This window comes from Fukomys damarensis, unplaced genomic scaffold, assembly GCF_012274545.1.
Source record: "Fukomys damarensis isolate Sample0158 unplaced genomic scaffold, DMR_v1.0_HiC HiC_scaffold_23, whole genome shotgun sequence".
NCBI classification, from domain to species: Eukaryota; Metazoa; Chordata; class Mammalia; order Rodentia; family Bathyergidae; genus Fukomys; species Fukomys damarensis.
In genome coordinates this window covers 46,147,258-46,160,650 of record NW_022900935.1, presented here as the reverse complement: position 1 = coordinate 46,160,650, position 13,393 = coordinate 46,147,258, and the positions used below count along the sequence as shown (strand labels likewise).

The 13,393-nt window shown below is 45.7% G+C and overlaps 1 protein-coding gene across 2 annotated transcripts in view; it reads left to right on the top strand.

The window, feature by feature from the left end:
- The first annotated feature begins 259 nt into the window (after positions 1-259).
- Pld6 (phospholipase D family member 6) overlaps positions 260-13,393 on the top strand; it is a 27,987-nt gene continuing 14,853 nt past the window's right edge. Inside the window, exons 1-3 of one of the 2 annotated variants that reach the window (XM_019209477.2) lie at positions 260-385; positions 3,378-3,528; positions 5,597-5,830. In XM_019209477.2, the coding sequence (XP_019065022.1) occupies positions 5,804-5,830 (27 nt within the window). In that variant the 5' untranslated portion in view covers positions 260-385; positions 3,378-3,528; positions 5,597-5,803. The remainder of the gene's footprint in view (positions 386-3,377; positions 3,529-5,596; positions 5,831-13,393) is intronic. The other variant, XM_019209476.2, reaches the window with a different exon arrangement.

The following is a 13,393-nucleotide window of genomic DNA, read 5'->3' as shown; positions in this document are numbered from 1 at the left end:
GGAAGGAACAAGGGTGCTGGTGGGAAGTCGGGCTCCGGGAGCTCTGGGTGACCCAGGCTCCCTGTGTGTGCAGGACTGGGTGATGCGCCTCAAGGAAGGCGAGGTGCCAGCTGCGTGGAGGACTCACAGGGCTCTTCTGGACTCGGGTCCCCTTGCTCCCCCTTTGCTGGGACCACGTGGCTCTCTTGGAAAGATCTGATTGGTGAGCAGAGCTGCAAGCTCTGTTGACTATTGGCTGCGGTGGCTCGGGTGGCGACTTCGAGAGTTTGCGGTGGAGGGTTAGTCCTCCTGGGCGCTGCTCACCGCCCAATCTGGAGGATTCTGCAGCACTGAGTTCCGCTCCTGGCGGGCGTCGCTGTGTGTGCATCCCTGGGTGTCGCCGCTGGTGAGTGGGTTCTCCGCGGACCTTTGAGGGCGCGAGCGTGTAAGGGACCGAGTGACCGGCCGGCTGCGGTGCGGGAGCGGGCAGCTCCGCGGTCACAAACTCTGCTCCGCTTTTTCAGCTCCCCCGCCCCCAGTCCGTTACCTGAGTCTCAGAGCGGCACCGACCCACCCCCCCTGCTCCTCCTAGTTTTGCTCTTCCTTTTCGGATATCTTCCGAAAAGGATCTTTCCGACGTCCCGAGCTCCCTGGGTCGCCCCTCAGTCTGCTCCTGTAAACGACACTCAGGGACCCTCGGAGGTCTGCCTCGCAGGAGCACAAGTCCCAGGCCTGAGCCCGGAGTCGGCTGCGCGTTCTCCCGGATCAGCTCCCTGGGCCTGGGTCCCCGTGTTAAGCTATTTTCTCTTGACGCCTGCATGGGTGGGGATCACAGGTCACGGCCCTTCCTGATCCTGGGGGACTCTGGTTGGTCGGAGCCCTGAGGCTGGTGTAGTCTGAAGGCTTAGGGCAGGAGCCCCCAGACTCCCTCCCCACCTTAACTCTTTTGGGAAGATACCTAGAAGGGTACTAGATGGGTCAAATGGAACCTCTAGGTTTAGTTTTTTGAGGACTCTCCATACTGACTTCTGTATTGGTTGCACCAGTCTACACTCCCACCAACAGTGGATGAGGGCTCCTTTCTCCCCACAGCCCTGCCAGCATTTGTTATTGATTGATTTCTTGATGGCAGCCTTTCTTTTCTGCAGTGAGATGGAATCTCAGTGTTGTTATAATTTGCATCTCTCAAATAACCAGTGATGTTGAACATTTTTTTCATATATGTATTTTCTGTTTGTGCTTCTTCATCTACTATGTGCCTTGGTATAATTTTTTTCTGATCATGGCTAATTGGATTTCTATATACCTCATTTATCTGTATGTTAGATTCATTTTTCATGCTTGGAAAGTTTTCTGCTATTACTTCTGTGAATGAGTTTTTATGTCCTTTGTGTTATCTTCTGATGTTTCATTGATTCCAATCAGTCTTAGTTATTCTTTGCATTATCTAGCAGATGTTGGATTGATTTTTCATGGTCTCTTGCTATTTTTAAGAAGTCTTTTTTTCTCTCTCTCTCTTCAGTCCTGGGAATCAAACTCAGGACTTTGCATTTGCTATGCTAGCGCAGTGCCACTGAGCTACATCCCTAGCCCAGAAGTCTTTCATTTGATGATTACCATCTACAGCCTTGTCTTCTAGATCTGATATTCTGTCTTCATATCACTTGATTTTTCTGCGTACACTTTCAGTGGAATTTTTAATATTCTGGATAGCTCTTTGAATCTATTCTTTCTTATGTTAGGCATTCATGGTTTTCATCACTTTCCTAAGCTCTTTTTTGTTTTTAAATCTGTATCTATTCTAGATTCACTAATCATGTCCTTCATTATGGTCATCATCTCTTTAGTTATTTATGTAATTATTTCTGATTGTTTTTTCTCAAGACCCATTTTTCTGATTGTTACTTATACTGCCTTTTCAGAAAGTTTAGCTGGGTGGCTTTTGATTTCTTCAAAAATTTTTTATTTTAAGTTTTTATTATTTAAATACAGCATATGAGAGCAAATGTCTCTGAAAATATCACAAATAAAAAACTTTTTTCTTTATTCAGCAAATTAGAAGTAGGAAGAAATTTCTACACAATAGTTGCTATGAGCCTGATTTTTTTTTCTTTTTTCTTAGTCATTGCTTAATCTTTGGGAGTAGCAACATTAGGACAAAAATACATACACACATACATTGTGTTTTACAGAGATACAATAAGTGTTTGTGATAGAATATTACAAAAGCCACATGCTTGTTCAGTTTAGATCGAAACACATTTCTATACTACATTTCTTTGTATTTAAATATACAAAGAGCAATTAGAATGCCATTAAGGTAGAGCTCCAGGTGCAAACCCTGGCCAGCCCTGCTAATTGTTAATGAGGGTAGAAAGCAGATTTCAATGTTTCTTTTAATTAGCTTCATTACTCATTACTCTCCCCCTAAAATCCCTCCCTCCCAAAGATGTCCTCTGGTGGACCATTTTTTCATTTTCTTTACAGTCTCCCGTTAGCCCAGGTTCATGGAGTCCTTAATGTTCATATTCATTCATTTTAATACACCAGTAAATGCAGGAAGGGCAGTCAAGATTAAAGAAGGTACAGTGGCATGGAGCTGGTACTGGTGCTAGCTACAAAGCTGACCTGCCTAGCGTTGAAGGAAATCTGAGGCATGTATTGTGCATTTCTCTGACCCTTTAGCAGACTTCTGGTCTGGCAGTAGTGGGTTGCTCTGAAGTGAATTCAAATGGCCATTGATGAAAGCTATAGGTCTATCATGTTCACAGAATAAACTGCCACTGATGTAGTGAAAAGGATCTCCCCGGACCAGGTGATTTGGGCAAGTAGAGCAGGTGAAACACAGAAAATGATACACTTTACCTTGCTCCCGCGGGATATATTGGCTCACAGGAATCACTGCAAGCACTGCTATTCCCAAATAACCTAATGCAGTCGTTTCTCTGCAAAGGATCCTGCAGCTCTTGGTGTCACAGGATGTGCTGATGTTGCCCATCTGCGACTGGCAGCAGGAGCACTTGCGGCATGGGCTGTGCTACTAGCTGTCCTTGGCAGAGAGCCGAAAGCGGTCTGCGATCTCGACCCGCAGTCCGTGCCCCGCTCCCAGAAAGAGAGAGCCCGTGGGGATGGAGCTGCTCTCTAGGTTCGCCTTAGTCACTTCTCCCAGTACAAAAGCAAGCGCAGCCACTGGCTTCAGGGATGGGATGCTTGGCTGGGCGTGGCAGGAGGTGGGGGCGTTCTCGAATGAGCAGGAAGGGGAGGAGGGGCTAAGGACCGCTTTTTTTTTACTCTTTTAATGGCGCAGCTCTGGAGCGGGTTAGGGGTCCACGTAAGTGGCAGGCCACGGGAGCAGAAGTGTCAGTCTCAGTCCTCGTCGTGTCCCCCACCGGCTACAGGCAGCAGCTACAGAAGCTTTTGGCCCACCCGGGTGCTGCAATCGCTGCTGCAAGTTTGGCGAAGTGGCTTCACTTGGGATTTGCCCTGGCCCGTGCTCCTGTACTCCGCCTCAGCCGACCTCCCCCCTCAGCTTTGGAAACAGCCCGGGAGGTGAGGCTTTGGCCTCTGGGGCCAGCAGTCTTGCAACATGGGCAGCTGCCCTGCTCCAAGGGGGCTGCGCTGGCCTCTGGCCTTTGATTTCTTCCACTTCAATGCTTCCCAGATTTGCCTTGGGTGAGCTGGAGGTTTGGGGTTGCATCCTACTTATGTGGTTTTTCGTTTTCTATTTTTAAAACTTGTTTTTTGCGTTAATGCTTGTAAATTGCTTTGGTAGGAAGCTTAACTGCTAATATTGAGACCTTTATAGGAATTGACTACTTTGGCTGGGCATGTTGGCACAAGCCTATAATTCCAGCACTTGGAAGGCTGAGGCAGAAGGATCACCATGAGTTTGAGGTCAGCCTGGGCTACATAGTGAGTTCAAGGCCAGCCCGAATTACATAGCAAGACCCTATTTCAATAACCAAACCAAACAAAGCAAAACAAAAGCAAGCAAACAAACAAAAAAATCCCTACTTTTCAGAGATGTCTTGTAGGCATAGCTGGCTTTTGGCTTTTGAGTCTGTCTCAAGATCTTTCCTCTTCAATTTTTAAAAAAATAATGTTCACACTCATGAAAACACAAAAACAAAGAATTACAAATGGAAAAAGCAGAAAAAAGGATTTCTAGGTGATTTCAGGACTGTGGTTATTTTCTGGGGTCCACAGTTTTTGTGGTAGTTTCCATTTCAGGGCTATCTCTTCTGTCACTGGTAGTCACAGGAGGCAGACAGAGCTCAGATCCAGCTGGATAATCCCACCAGGCCTGCAGTAGGGTTAGGGTGGGGTGCCAGTTCTGGTGCTTTCAACTCCACAGAGGTTCAGTTTGATCCTGGCCTCTGGTTGTGGTTCTGAGCTGTTCAGCCTACCACACCCTGGGTCTTCTCTTTGCAACCTGACCTGGATTCCCTAACCCCAGATTTCTCCAAGGTCGTCCCTCATCCAGTCACTGTAGGATTTCCACACCGGCATCCCTGAGATAAAGCCAACCTGTGGCTGCTCTGAGTCCTCATTTCACTTGGCCCTTCCCTAAAATGGTGTCTGGCCTGGCACTCTCTAGAGGGACACGGCAGTCGCTTGGATGGGAGTCACTCACCAGCTGCTGTAGCACACAGCATTCACTGCTTTAGTCCACCAGCACATTTCTCCCTGGAAGCCCTGAAGTCACACCCCCACCCTATCTTTGTAGATTTGATTCTTCTCTATCGCTCTCTGTCTCTCTCCCTCTCTCTCTCTCTCTCTCTCTCTCTCTCTCTCTCTCTCTCTCTCTCTCTCGCAGTTAGCCAGGAGCTGGGGAAACGGTGCCTCTTCCTTTTTCTGCATTGTGTTCTGTCTCTTTACTTTCTCTGTAGGCTCCCATTTTCCCTCACATTCTTCCTGTGTCCTGGGGATCCACCTCCCTCCTTCTTTTCTTCTCCAAGTTGCGATTTTCCAGTGTCTGGATTCTGAATCTTGGAAAGGTTGATTTGTTGCTGTTTAGCACTCTGCCGTTTTCCTAGAAGTTTCTAATTTTTATCTTGAGTTTACCTTAGATTTTTCACCTTCTTGCCTCAGCCTCCTGAGTACTTGGATGACAGCCATTTGCCACCATGCCTGACTTGACTCTTCCACCTAGTACCTAGTCCGTACCTTCCCTTCCCTCTGGGACACAGATTGACTTCCCCTCCCCACCTTGACCACAAGGAGCCTCACTGAGGCCTCAGTCTCCTCCCTCTGCCCTGCCCTGCCTCCCCCTCAGCCCCTTCTGTGCCCTCCATGCCCTCTGGCAGTCCCTGCCATCAGCTCTGGCCCTAAATCTTCCCTGTGCCCTGCAGGCCAGCTTTTCCATTGACTTCCCACCTGTATTTTAGGGATCCTGTGCCCTATCGTCGCCCAGACTGCCTGCCAGCCAGACTCCGCGTCCGCTTCTTCATGCCTTCATTCCCACCTTATTCGTCTTTCCTGTGCTGTTTGTGTGGCATTACAAATCCTTTTTCTGTCCATGTGCCCTCCAGAAGGGGAGGGCAGCAGGGCCCCTGCGGGAACATTGCTGTGCAGCTATTCTCAGGATAAGTGTCACCTGTAATTTTCTCTTCCCCAGGGCCCCAGTTTCTGCTGTATCCTCACAGTGAGGACCTAAGATGGGCTTGTGCTCCCACGTGCCTTTACTGAGTGTCATCAGCAGCCCACCCTGTCCTATGAGAGCAACGTAGCAAAGCTGCAGCAGCTGCAGGCTGAAGTTGACCTGGGAGCTGAGATCCAGTACCTGGCAGAGAGAGTTAAGAGCCACAGTGTATTCCTAGCCAATATGAAAACCTGCAGGAGCGCAAAGGAGGTAAGTGTGGGTGGGGCCAGGGTGGGGCATGGCCTTTCCCAGGAGTGCTCAGAGCTCGAGCAGGAATCTGTTTTCACTTCATTTGGTTGGGCAGGGGAGAGGAGATAGGGTCTGTGGTGCTCAGCACACAGTAAGCTGTTGTTCAGCCAGCGTGGGGGACATAGAGGAGCCGGGGAGGGTTCCTCAGGGCTGCAGTTTCTGACTTGGGCAGGGAAGGCAGAGGTGAGGGGATGGTCAATGAGGGTTGGTTTGGGGCAGGACGCCATTTCCTCCAGGAGACTTGGGGCTGTGAGCCTCGAGAGGACAGCTACACAAGGGCCTTTTGGGATTTGCACTGTGATGGGGAAGTCATCCACTCCTCTTACTCAGACACCTGCAGCTTGACAGTGCCTGAGTCCCCGGCTCAGACCGCGCCTGTGGAAGTCAAAAAGTCCCAGGGCCTCGATGCTACTGAAAGAAGGCTTCACTGGACCCATATGTGTTGGGAGGTTTGTGGACAACTCCTGAGATCTGTGAAATCCTCCATTGGCTTCAAGTCCAGAGCAGGCACTGGCCATCCCTTCCTTGGAGCTTCTCCTAGGGACACCCCCTCTGTGCCTCGGGGCAGGCATGTCTGAGTGTATGGACTTCAGAGTTGCCGGTCCTGTTAGGCATCCTAGAGAAAGACAGGCAGGTGGCTCAGGAAGTTAACAGTCCAGGGCCATAACCAGGAAGCAGCCTGAGCAGGGCAGGGCAGAGTGAGACCCTCAGCGCTGGGTCGGCCCCACCTGGTGTCACCTGCCAGGTCCTTCCTGGCCCACAGCCCACCTCAGCATCTTGTTCAAGCAGGAACACAAGGCCACAGCCCAAGCCCATCCTCCTGTTGTCAGATTTAGTGTGAGAACAGACTAGGGTCTGGGGTTAGTAAGGCTTTCAGCCCGAGTGAAAAAAAAAAAAAGCAGGAGGACCAGCCCTGTTCCCTGTACCTCAGTGGGGAAGTGGAACTCATGGACTGTCTTCTCCAGTGTCCCCGTCTGTGACTGTGACCTGCAGTGAGAGCCTCTGGAAAAGGGCCCAGTCTGATTTTAGGGCTTCTGAGCACAGAGAAGTTTTCATGGACTGTCTTCTCCAGTGTCCCCGTCTGTGACTGTGACCTGCAGTGAGAGCCTCTGGAAAGGGCCCAGTCTGATTTTAGGGCTTCTGAGCACAGAGAAGTCCCAAGGGAATGAAAAGCCACAGTTTGTGCCTGGTAAACGTTTTACCACTCTCTTCTCTGCCCCGAGCTGGAGAAGCTATGAACCCCAGGGAGCCAGCAGGTGGCGCCCAGTGACTGTAATGGCCCTGAGCAGCTGTTTCCTCCTCCTGCACCTGGGTTCCCTGAGGGCCTAGGGAGCACGGGGTCCCTTGGAGCCACCTAGGGAGCACAGACTCCCCAGCTCAGGGGCCTGGAGGCAGCGCCCTCCTGGCTCTGACTAGCACTTTTCTTCTTGATGCCTCAGTTTTATCATCTCCATAGTGGGGAGGCTGGCATTCATTCACTGTCATGGATGGATGGGGCAGAAGTGTTAATCCTGCTGTGCTGTTGTCATATAGGTCAGTGTAAGTTTTAGTCGCCAGTTTTTGTTTTTAATTTTATCCATCGTCACTATGTCGCACACACTACATTATTATACTATTAATCTTACGTTATTATGTTAGGTGATCTCTTTCTAAGGAGTCTTAATTCTGGTTTTCTTGGGCCCTTGCAATCCCTTTAGTCCCTGTTGCACATTACTCAAAGTCCACATAATTTTATGGTGTAAATAGTATACATTTTATGATATAAAATTTGCATTGTCTTGAAATATACTTGTGTGGTCTGTATTTCATTTCATGTGTTTGGGAAGAGAGCGTGTGTGGGCCTTGGGAAGAAGGTCGGGATGGTCTCAACGCTCGATATGCAAGAAAAAGCTTCCTTCTCTTCCCCAGCTCCTTGTGACCCAAAGAAATTGAGCAAAAGCTAGAGGGTTGGGATCAGTGGAGGGGCCATCCAGGGCCAACATTCGGGGCTGAACTCTGGAGCCCAGTCAGAAATTTCCCACCTGCCCCTCACCTTTTAACTTTTCCTGAAAAATTCATTAATCTTCCTAGAAGCTTTGCTCAGTTAAACTTCATGTGAACAGATACAGCTTATGTGCCACAGCCCTGAACACACTGCACGTGGAAACACTGACCAGGAGAGCGAGGCTGCTGTGAGCAGTGACCCTGGCTCCGGGAGCCGGATTCAGGAGCTGTTTGCTCAGCAAACAGAAGCACATGGTTCCCTCCACTTGGGTGGTTATGAGCATGGTACCGAGGCCAGCATGGTACTACAGCAGGGCCACTGTGTGATTCTTGCCCTTAGGTTCTGGACTGATTGCCACTCTCCTCACTCCTGTGCACGAGAGCTGCTGCTTTCTTTCTTTTGCTTATTTTTTGTTTTTATTTTTGTACATAATGATGACGTTACTCTTGAGCAGTTGGACCATGCACGTAACTTCTCAATTCTTTTATGTCCCCTTTCTCTCCTTTCCCTCCCATCTGCATTTTCCTCTGCCTTCCCTCTCCCTATTGTCTATTATATTTTATATGGCTCTCTATGTATATTTTGGGTTTCACACATAAGATATCTATGTGATATTTAAGCCTATGTATCTGGTTTATTTCTCTTAAACATAGGGTCTCAAAGGGCCTCCATTTTCCTACTGATGACTTAAGTTTGTGCTTCTGTATGTAGGAGTAGCACTCTATTGTGTCCATACATCTTGTTTTCTTTATCCATTCACCTGTTGATGGATACACAGGCTGCTTCCAAGATTTAGATATTGTGAATTTGGCTGTATAAACATGGCTGCAATAAACATCACTGCAATATGATGACTTTAACTCTTTGGGAAGTTACCTAGAAGGGGAATAGTTAGGTTAAATGGAATTTCTGCTTCTAGGTTTTTGATGAATCTCCATACTGATTCTTTTTACAATTTTTAAATTAAAAAGATTGTTTTCTTTTGGTACCTGGGATCGAACTTGGGACCTTGTGCTTTGTGAGGCCATCGGTGGCACCGTCTGGCACTTTTTTTTGTTTGTTTTTTTTGAGACAAGGTCTCACTTTTGTAGTTTAGGCTGGTCTTTAACTCACTTTGTAGCCTAGGCTGGCCTCAAACTCATGACAATCCTCCTGCCTCAGCCTTCTGAGGTTTACAATCCCCCCTAGGATTACAAATGTGTGCTACCCTGCTTGACCATACTGATTTCTATATGGGTGTACTAGTTAACATTCCCACTCAGAATGAAGAAGGCCCCAGCCCCAGCCTCATCAATATTTGTTATTTTTTTTTTTTTTTTTTTTTTTTGGTACTTGGGATTGAACTCGGGTCTTTGCTTTTGCAAGACAGGTCACTGAACCACTGAGCTAAATCCCCGGCCCTGTATTTTCTATTTTTAAAGTAAGTTTTATTTTATCCTATTCCCCTCTTACACCCCTGCCCTCCCTATATACATAAGCTTTGTTTCCATTTTTCCTTCTGTTTTCACTTTTTTCTTGTCCCTTCCATTCTTCCTCCCTCTCCCTTGTTCCCCTTCCCATTTCCCAATATCTATTATACATTTTAGTCCTTTTTTCCACTTTTGGGTTTCTCACATCAGCGAAACAATGTAGTTAAACATGTGTGCTCAATTTACTTCACTTAAGAGAATGGCTTCAAAGTCCATCCATTTAGCTATAAATATCTGAAGCTCATCCTTCTTTATGGCAGAATAGTACTCCATTGTATTAAAAAAAAAAACCCACATCTTTATCCACTCATCAGTTGATGGGCATTTGGGCTGTTTCCAAGATTTAGCCATTACAAACTGTGCCGCTATAAACACAGGTGTGCATATATTGTGGTATGATGCTTTTAATTCTTTTGAAAAGATATCAAGAAGGGGAATAGCTGGGTCAAAGGGAACTTCTAGTTTTAGTTTTTTGAAGAATCTCCACACTGATTTCCACAGTGGTTACATCAGCCTACACTCCCACCAACAGTAGCCCCACCAGCATTTGTTACTGGGTGATTTCTTGATAATAGCCATTTTTCTGGAGGTAGAATCTGAGGGTTGTTATAATTTGCATCTCTCAAATGACCAGTGATGTTAGACATTTTTTCATATATTCATTTGCCATTTCTACTTCTTTGAGAAATGTCTATCCACTTTAGATGCACATTTTTGGATTGGGTATTTAAATTTGAGGGGTCTGATTTTTTGAGTTTATATATTCTAGATATTATTCCTTTGAGGAACAGCTGGAAAATTTTTTCCTACATTGTGGTTGTCTCTTCACTCTGTTGGTGGTTTGCTGTGCAAAATATTTTTAGAGGAGATTTCAGTCTTTGATTGTGATATTTTCTGTATAATCAGTTTTGTTCATAAAGTCTTTGCCTACATCAGTGTCTTTAAGAATTGTATCTATGTCTTCCACCAGATTTAGTGTTTCTGTTTTAATATTTAGATCTTTGATCCATTTTGATTTTAGGTTAGTGCATGATGAAAGATACAGGTCTAATTTTCATCTTTGGCAAGTGGAGAGCTAGTTTTTCCAGCACCACTTATTAAAAAGGCTTTCTTCCATTGAAGCTGCTTGACTCCTTTGTCAAAGATAAGATAGCTAAGTGTGTTTGGAGTTATTTCTGCATCTTCTGTTTGTTCTACTGATCCACAGGTCTGTTTTTGTTTTGTTTTGAGTACCATGCTGATTTTCTCACTGTAGCTTTGTAATGTAGTTTCTAGTCAGGGATTGTGATGCTTCCTGCCTTGACTTTGTTGTATAGAATTGATTTTGCTATTCTAGTTCTCTTCTGGTTCCAAATGAACTTCAGGCTTGTTTTCTCTAATTCTGTGAGGGTTGTGTGGTATTTTGATAAATCTGTATAACAGTTTTGGAAGTATGGCCATTTTCACTATATTGGTTCTTCCTACCCAAGAACAAGGGATGTCTTACCTTCTGATATCCTCTGTCTCTTTTGCAGAGTACTATAGTTTTCAGCGTAAAGGTCTTTTACTTCCTTCTTTAGATTGATTCCTAGGTATTTTATTATTTTTGTATGCTATTGTGAAAGGCGTGGTTTCCCTAATTTCTCTCTCAGTGAGTTTATTATTTGTGTACAGCAATGTTATTGATTTCTTGCGTGTTGACTTTGTATCCAGCTGTGCTACTGAATTTGGTTATTAAATCTAGATATCTTTTGGTGAAATTTTTGGGGTCTTCTATATAGAATGTTTTGTCATCTGCAAATAATGATAACTTAACTTCTTCCTTTCCTATCCAATTCCCTGTATTTATTTCTCTTGTCTAATTGCTCTGTTTCCAGAAATGCATTGAATACAGATGGTGATAATGGACATCCTTATTTCTGATTTTAGATGGAAAGCTTTCGGTTTTTGATCATTTAGTATGATGTTGGTTATTGGTTTGTCATAGATGGCTTTTATCAGGTTGAGCAATACCTTCTATTCCAATTTTCTCTAGGTTTTTATTATTATTCTCATGAATGGGTGTTGGACTTTGTCAAATGCCTTTTCTGCATCTATTGAGATGATCATGTGGTTTTGGTCCTTGTCTCTGTATGGTATATTACATTTATTGATTTGTGTATGTTGAACTATCCTTGCATCCCTGGGATGAGTCCTACTTGGTCAGGTTGTATAATCTTGATTTGCTGCATTCTGTTTGCTAGTATCTCATTGAGGATTTTTGTGGTGATTGGCCTGTAGTTCTCTCTGTTAGTTGGATCCTTCTCTGCTTTTGTTACCAGTTTAAGGGTTGCCTCCAGGAATGATTTTGGGAGTATTGCTTCCCTTTCAATTTCATTAAAGAATTTGAAGAGTAACAACATTAGATTTTCTCTAAATTTCTTGTAGAATTCAGCAGTTAATCAGTCAGAGCGTGGGCTTTTCTTTGTTGGTAGGTTATTTTTATTTTTTTAATTTTTTTTTCAGCTTTAATTGAGTTTATTGGTACATTTTAGGGCTACAGTACAGTTACATTCATTGTTGGGATCTTGTACCTCTACATGACAAGTCTTGATTCTCATTTTTCCTGCTTACCTCTGCTCTCCCTTCACCCCCTCCTCCCTGTTGGTAGGTTTTTAATTACATCTTAAATTTTATTGACTGATATTGGTTTATTTAGAAATTTTATATCTAATTGATTCAGCTTTGGTAATTCATATGTCTCTAGGAATCTATCTGTTCCTTCTGTGTTTTCCACCTTTTTAGTATATATGTTCTTAATGTGTGTATGGTGATCTTCTGGGTTTTTGTAGGATCTGTTGTCACTTCACCCTTTTCCTTCCTAACTGCATGGATTTGAGTATTTTCTTTCCTTTTTTTGATAAGGTTGGCTAAGGGTTTGTCAGTTTTAATTAATCTTTTGAAGAACCAACTCTTTGATTTGTTGATTCTTTGTACTGTTTTCCTTATCTCAAATGCATTAATTTCTGCCTCCTGCACCCTTCATGTTCCTGCCGGGCCCTAGTCCTTCAGTGGGCACTGGGTTCTGTTCTTAGAGGTATTTAAAAAGCAGGCTTGGGGCCGGGGATTTAGCTCAGCGGTTCGGTGGCCTGCCTTGCAAGCACAAGGACCCGAGTTGATCCCTGGTACCAAAGGAAAAAAAAAAAAAAACAGGCTCTGGACTAGGTGTTCTCATGGTCGCTGATGGGGTATTTGGTCCAGAGTCTTCTCAAAGGACAAAGGCATATATGTCATATATGTGGGTCATACTGCACATGCTTACACATATTTATACACAAGTCCCTGTGGAATCTCTGAGGGTTACATGGATCACGCCTGTCTTTCCTGGGTCTCCCTGATGTCTTCTCCTGAAAAGCGAGCTGGGGCTCTCAGGACCTAGAGGAGCACACTGCAGGTAGCCACTCCAGCCTGGGCATCCTGAGCATCTCCTCCTTCCAGGTTCACAGGTCTGTGAGTATCTTTCTCCCCTTCCAGGCTCGGCCCCCACACAGGCCTCATCATGACCTTCAGCTGGTCACAAGAAGGTGCTTCTTGAGCAGCTGTCATTTCTACTGAAACTAGAGAGTCTCCATTTAGCCAGGCAAATCCTCTCCTAGGAACCAGGAACAAAGAAACAGAAGTCATTCATTAGTGGGCTCTCCTGCTTTTCTTTCTCTCTTTGCTTTTTTTTTGAAAAGCAAATCTGCTTAGGGCAAATCGGAAACCTTCACGCCACCTGGGTCATTATGTGGGAGTGGGAGTCCAGCTGAGCGCCCAGAACCTCCTCCAATCCTACCCAGTTACTCCCTCTGCCCTAAGCACCACACGTGCATCCTTAGACACCTGGAGAAGCTGTGTGCACCTAAAGTGCGAAATCAGGATTTACGCGGAGACATAAGTGTGACCTCGTAGAACAACTAGAGTGATGTCAGAGGTAGGAGATGCCCTGGAGGTGAGGCCTGCTGCCAGGAGGCTGGAAGGGGCTGGATACTGCCCTAGGTCCACTGGCTGAGGAACAGCAGACGGCTGGGGGCGTGGCCACGCAAGGCGGGGGGGGGAGAGGCGTGGCCAGGC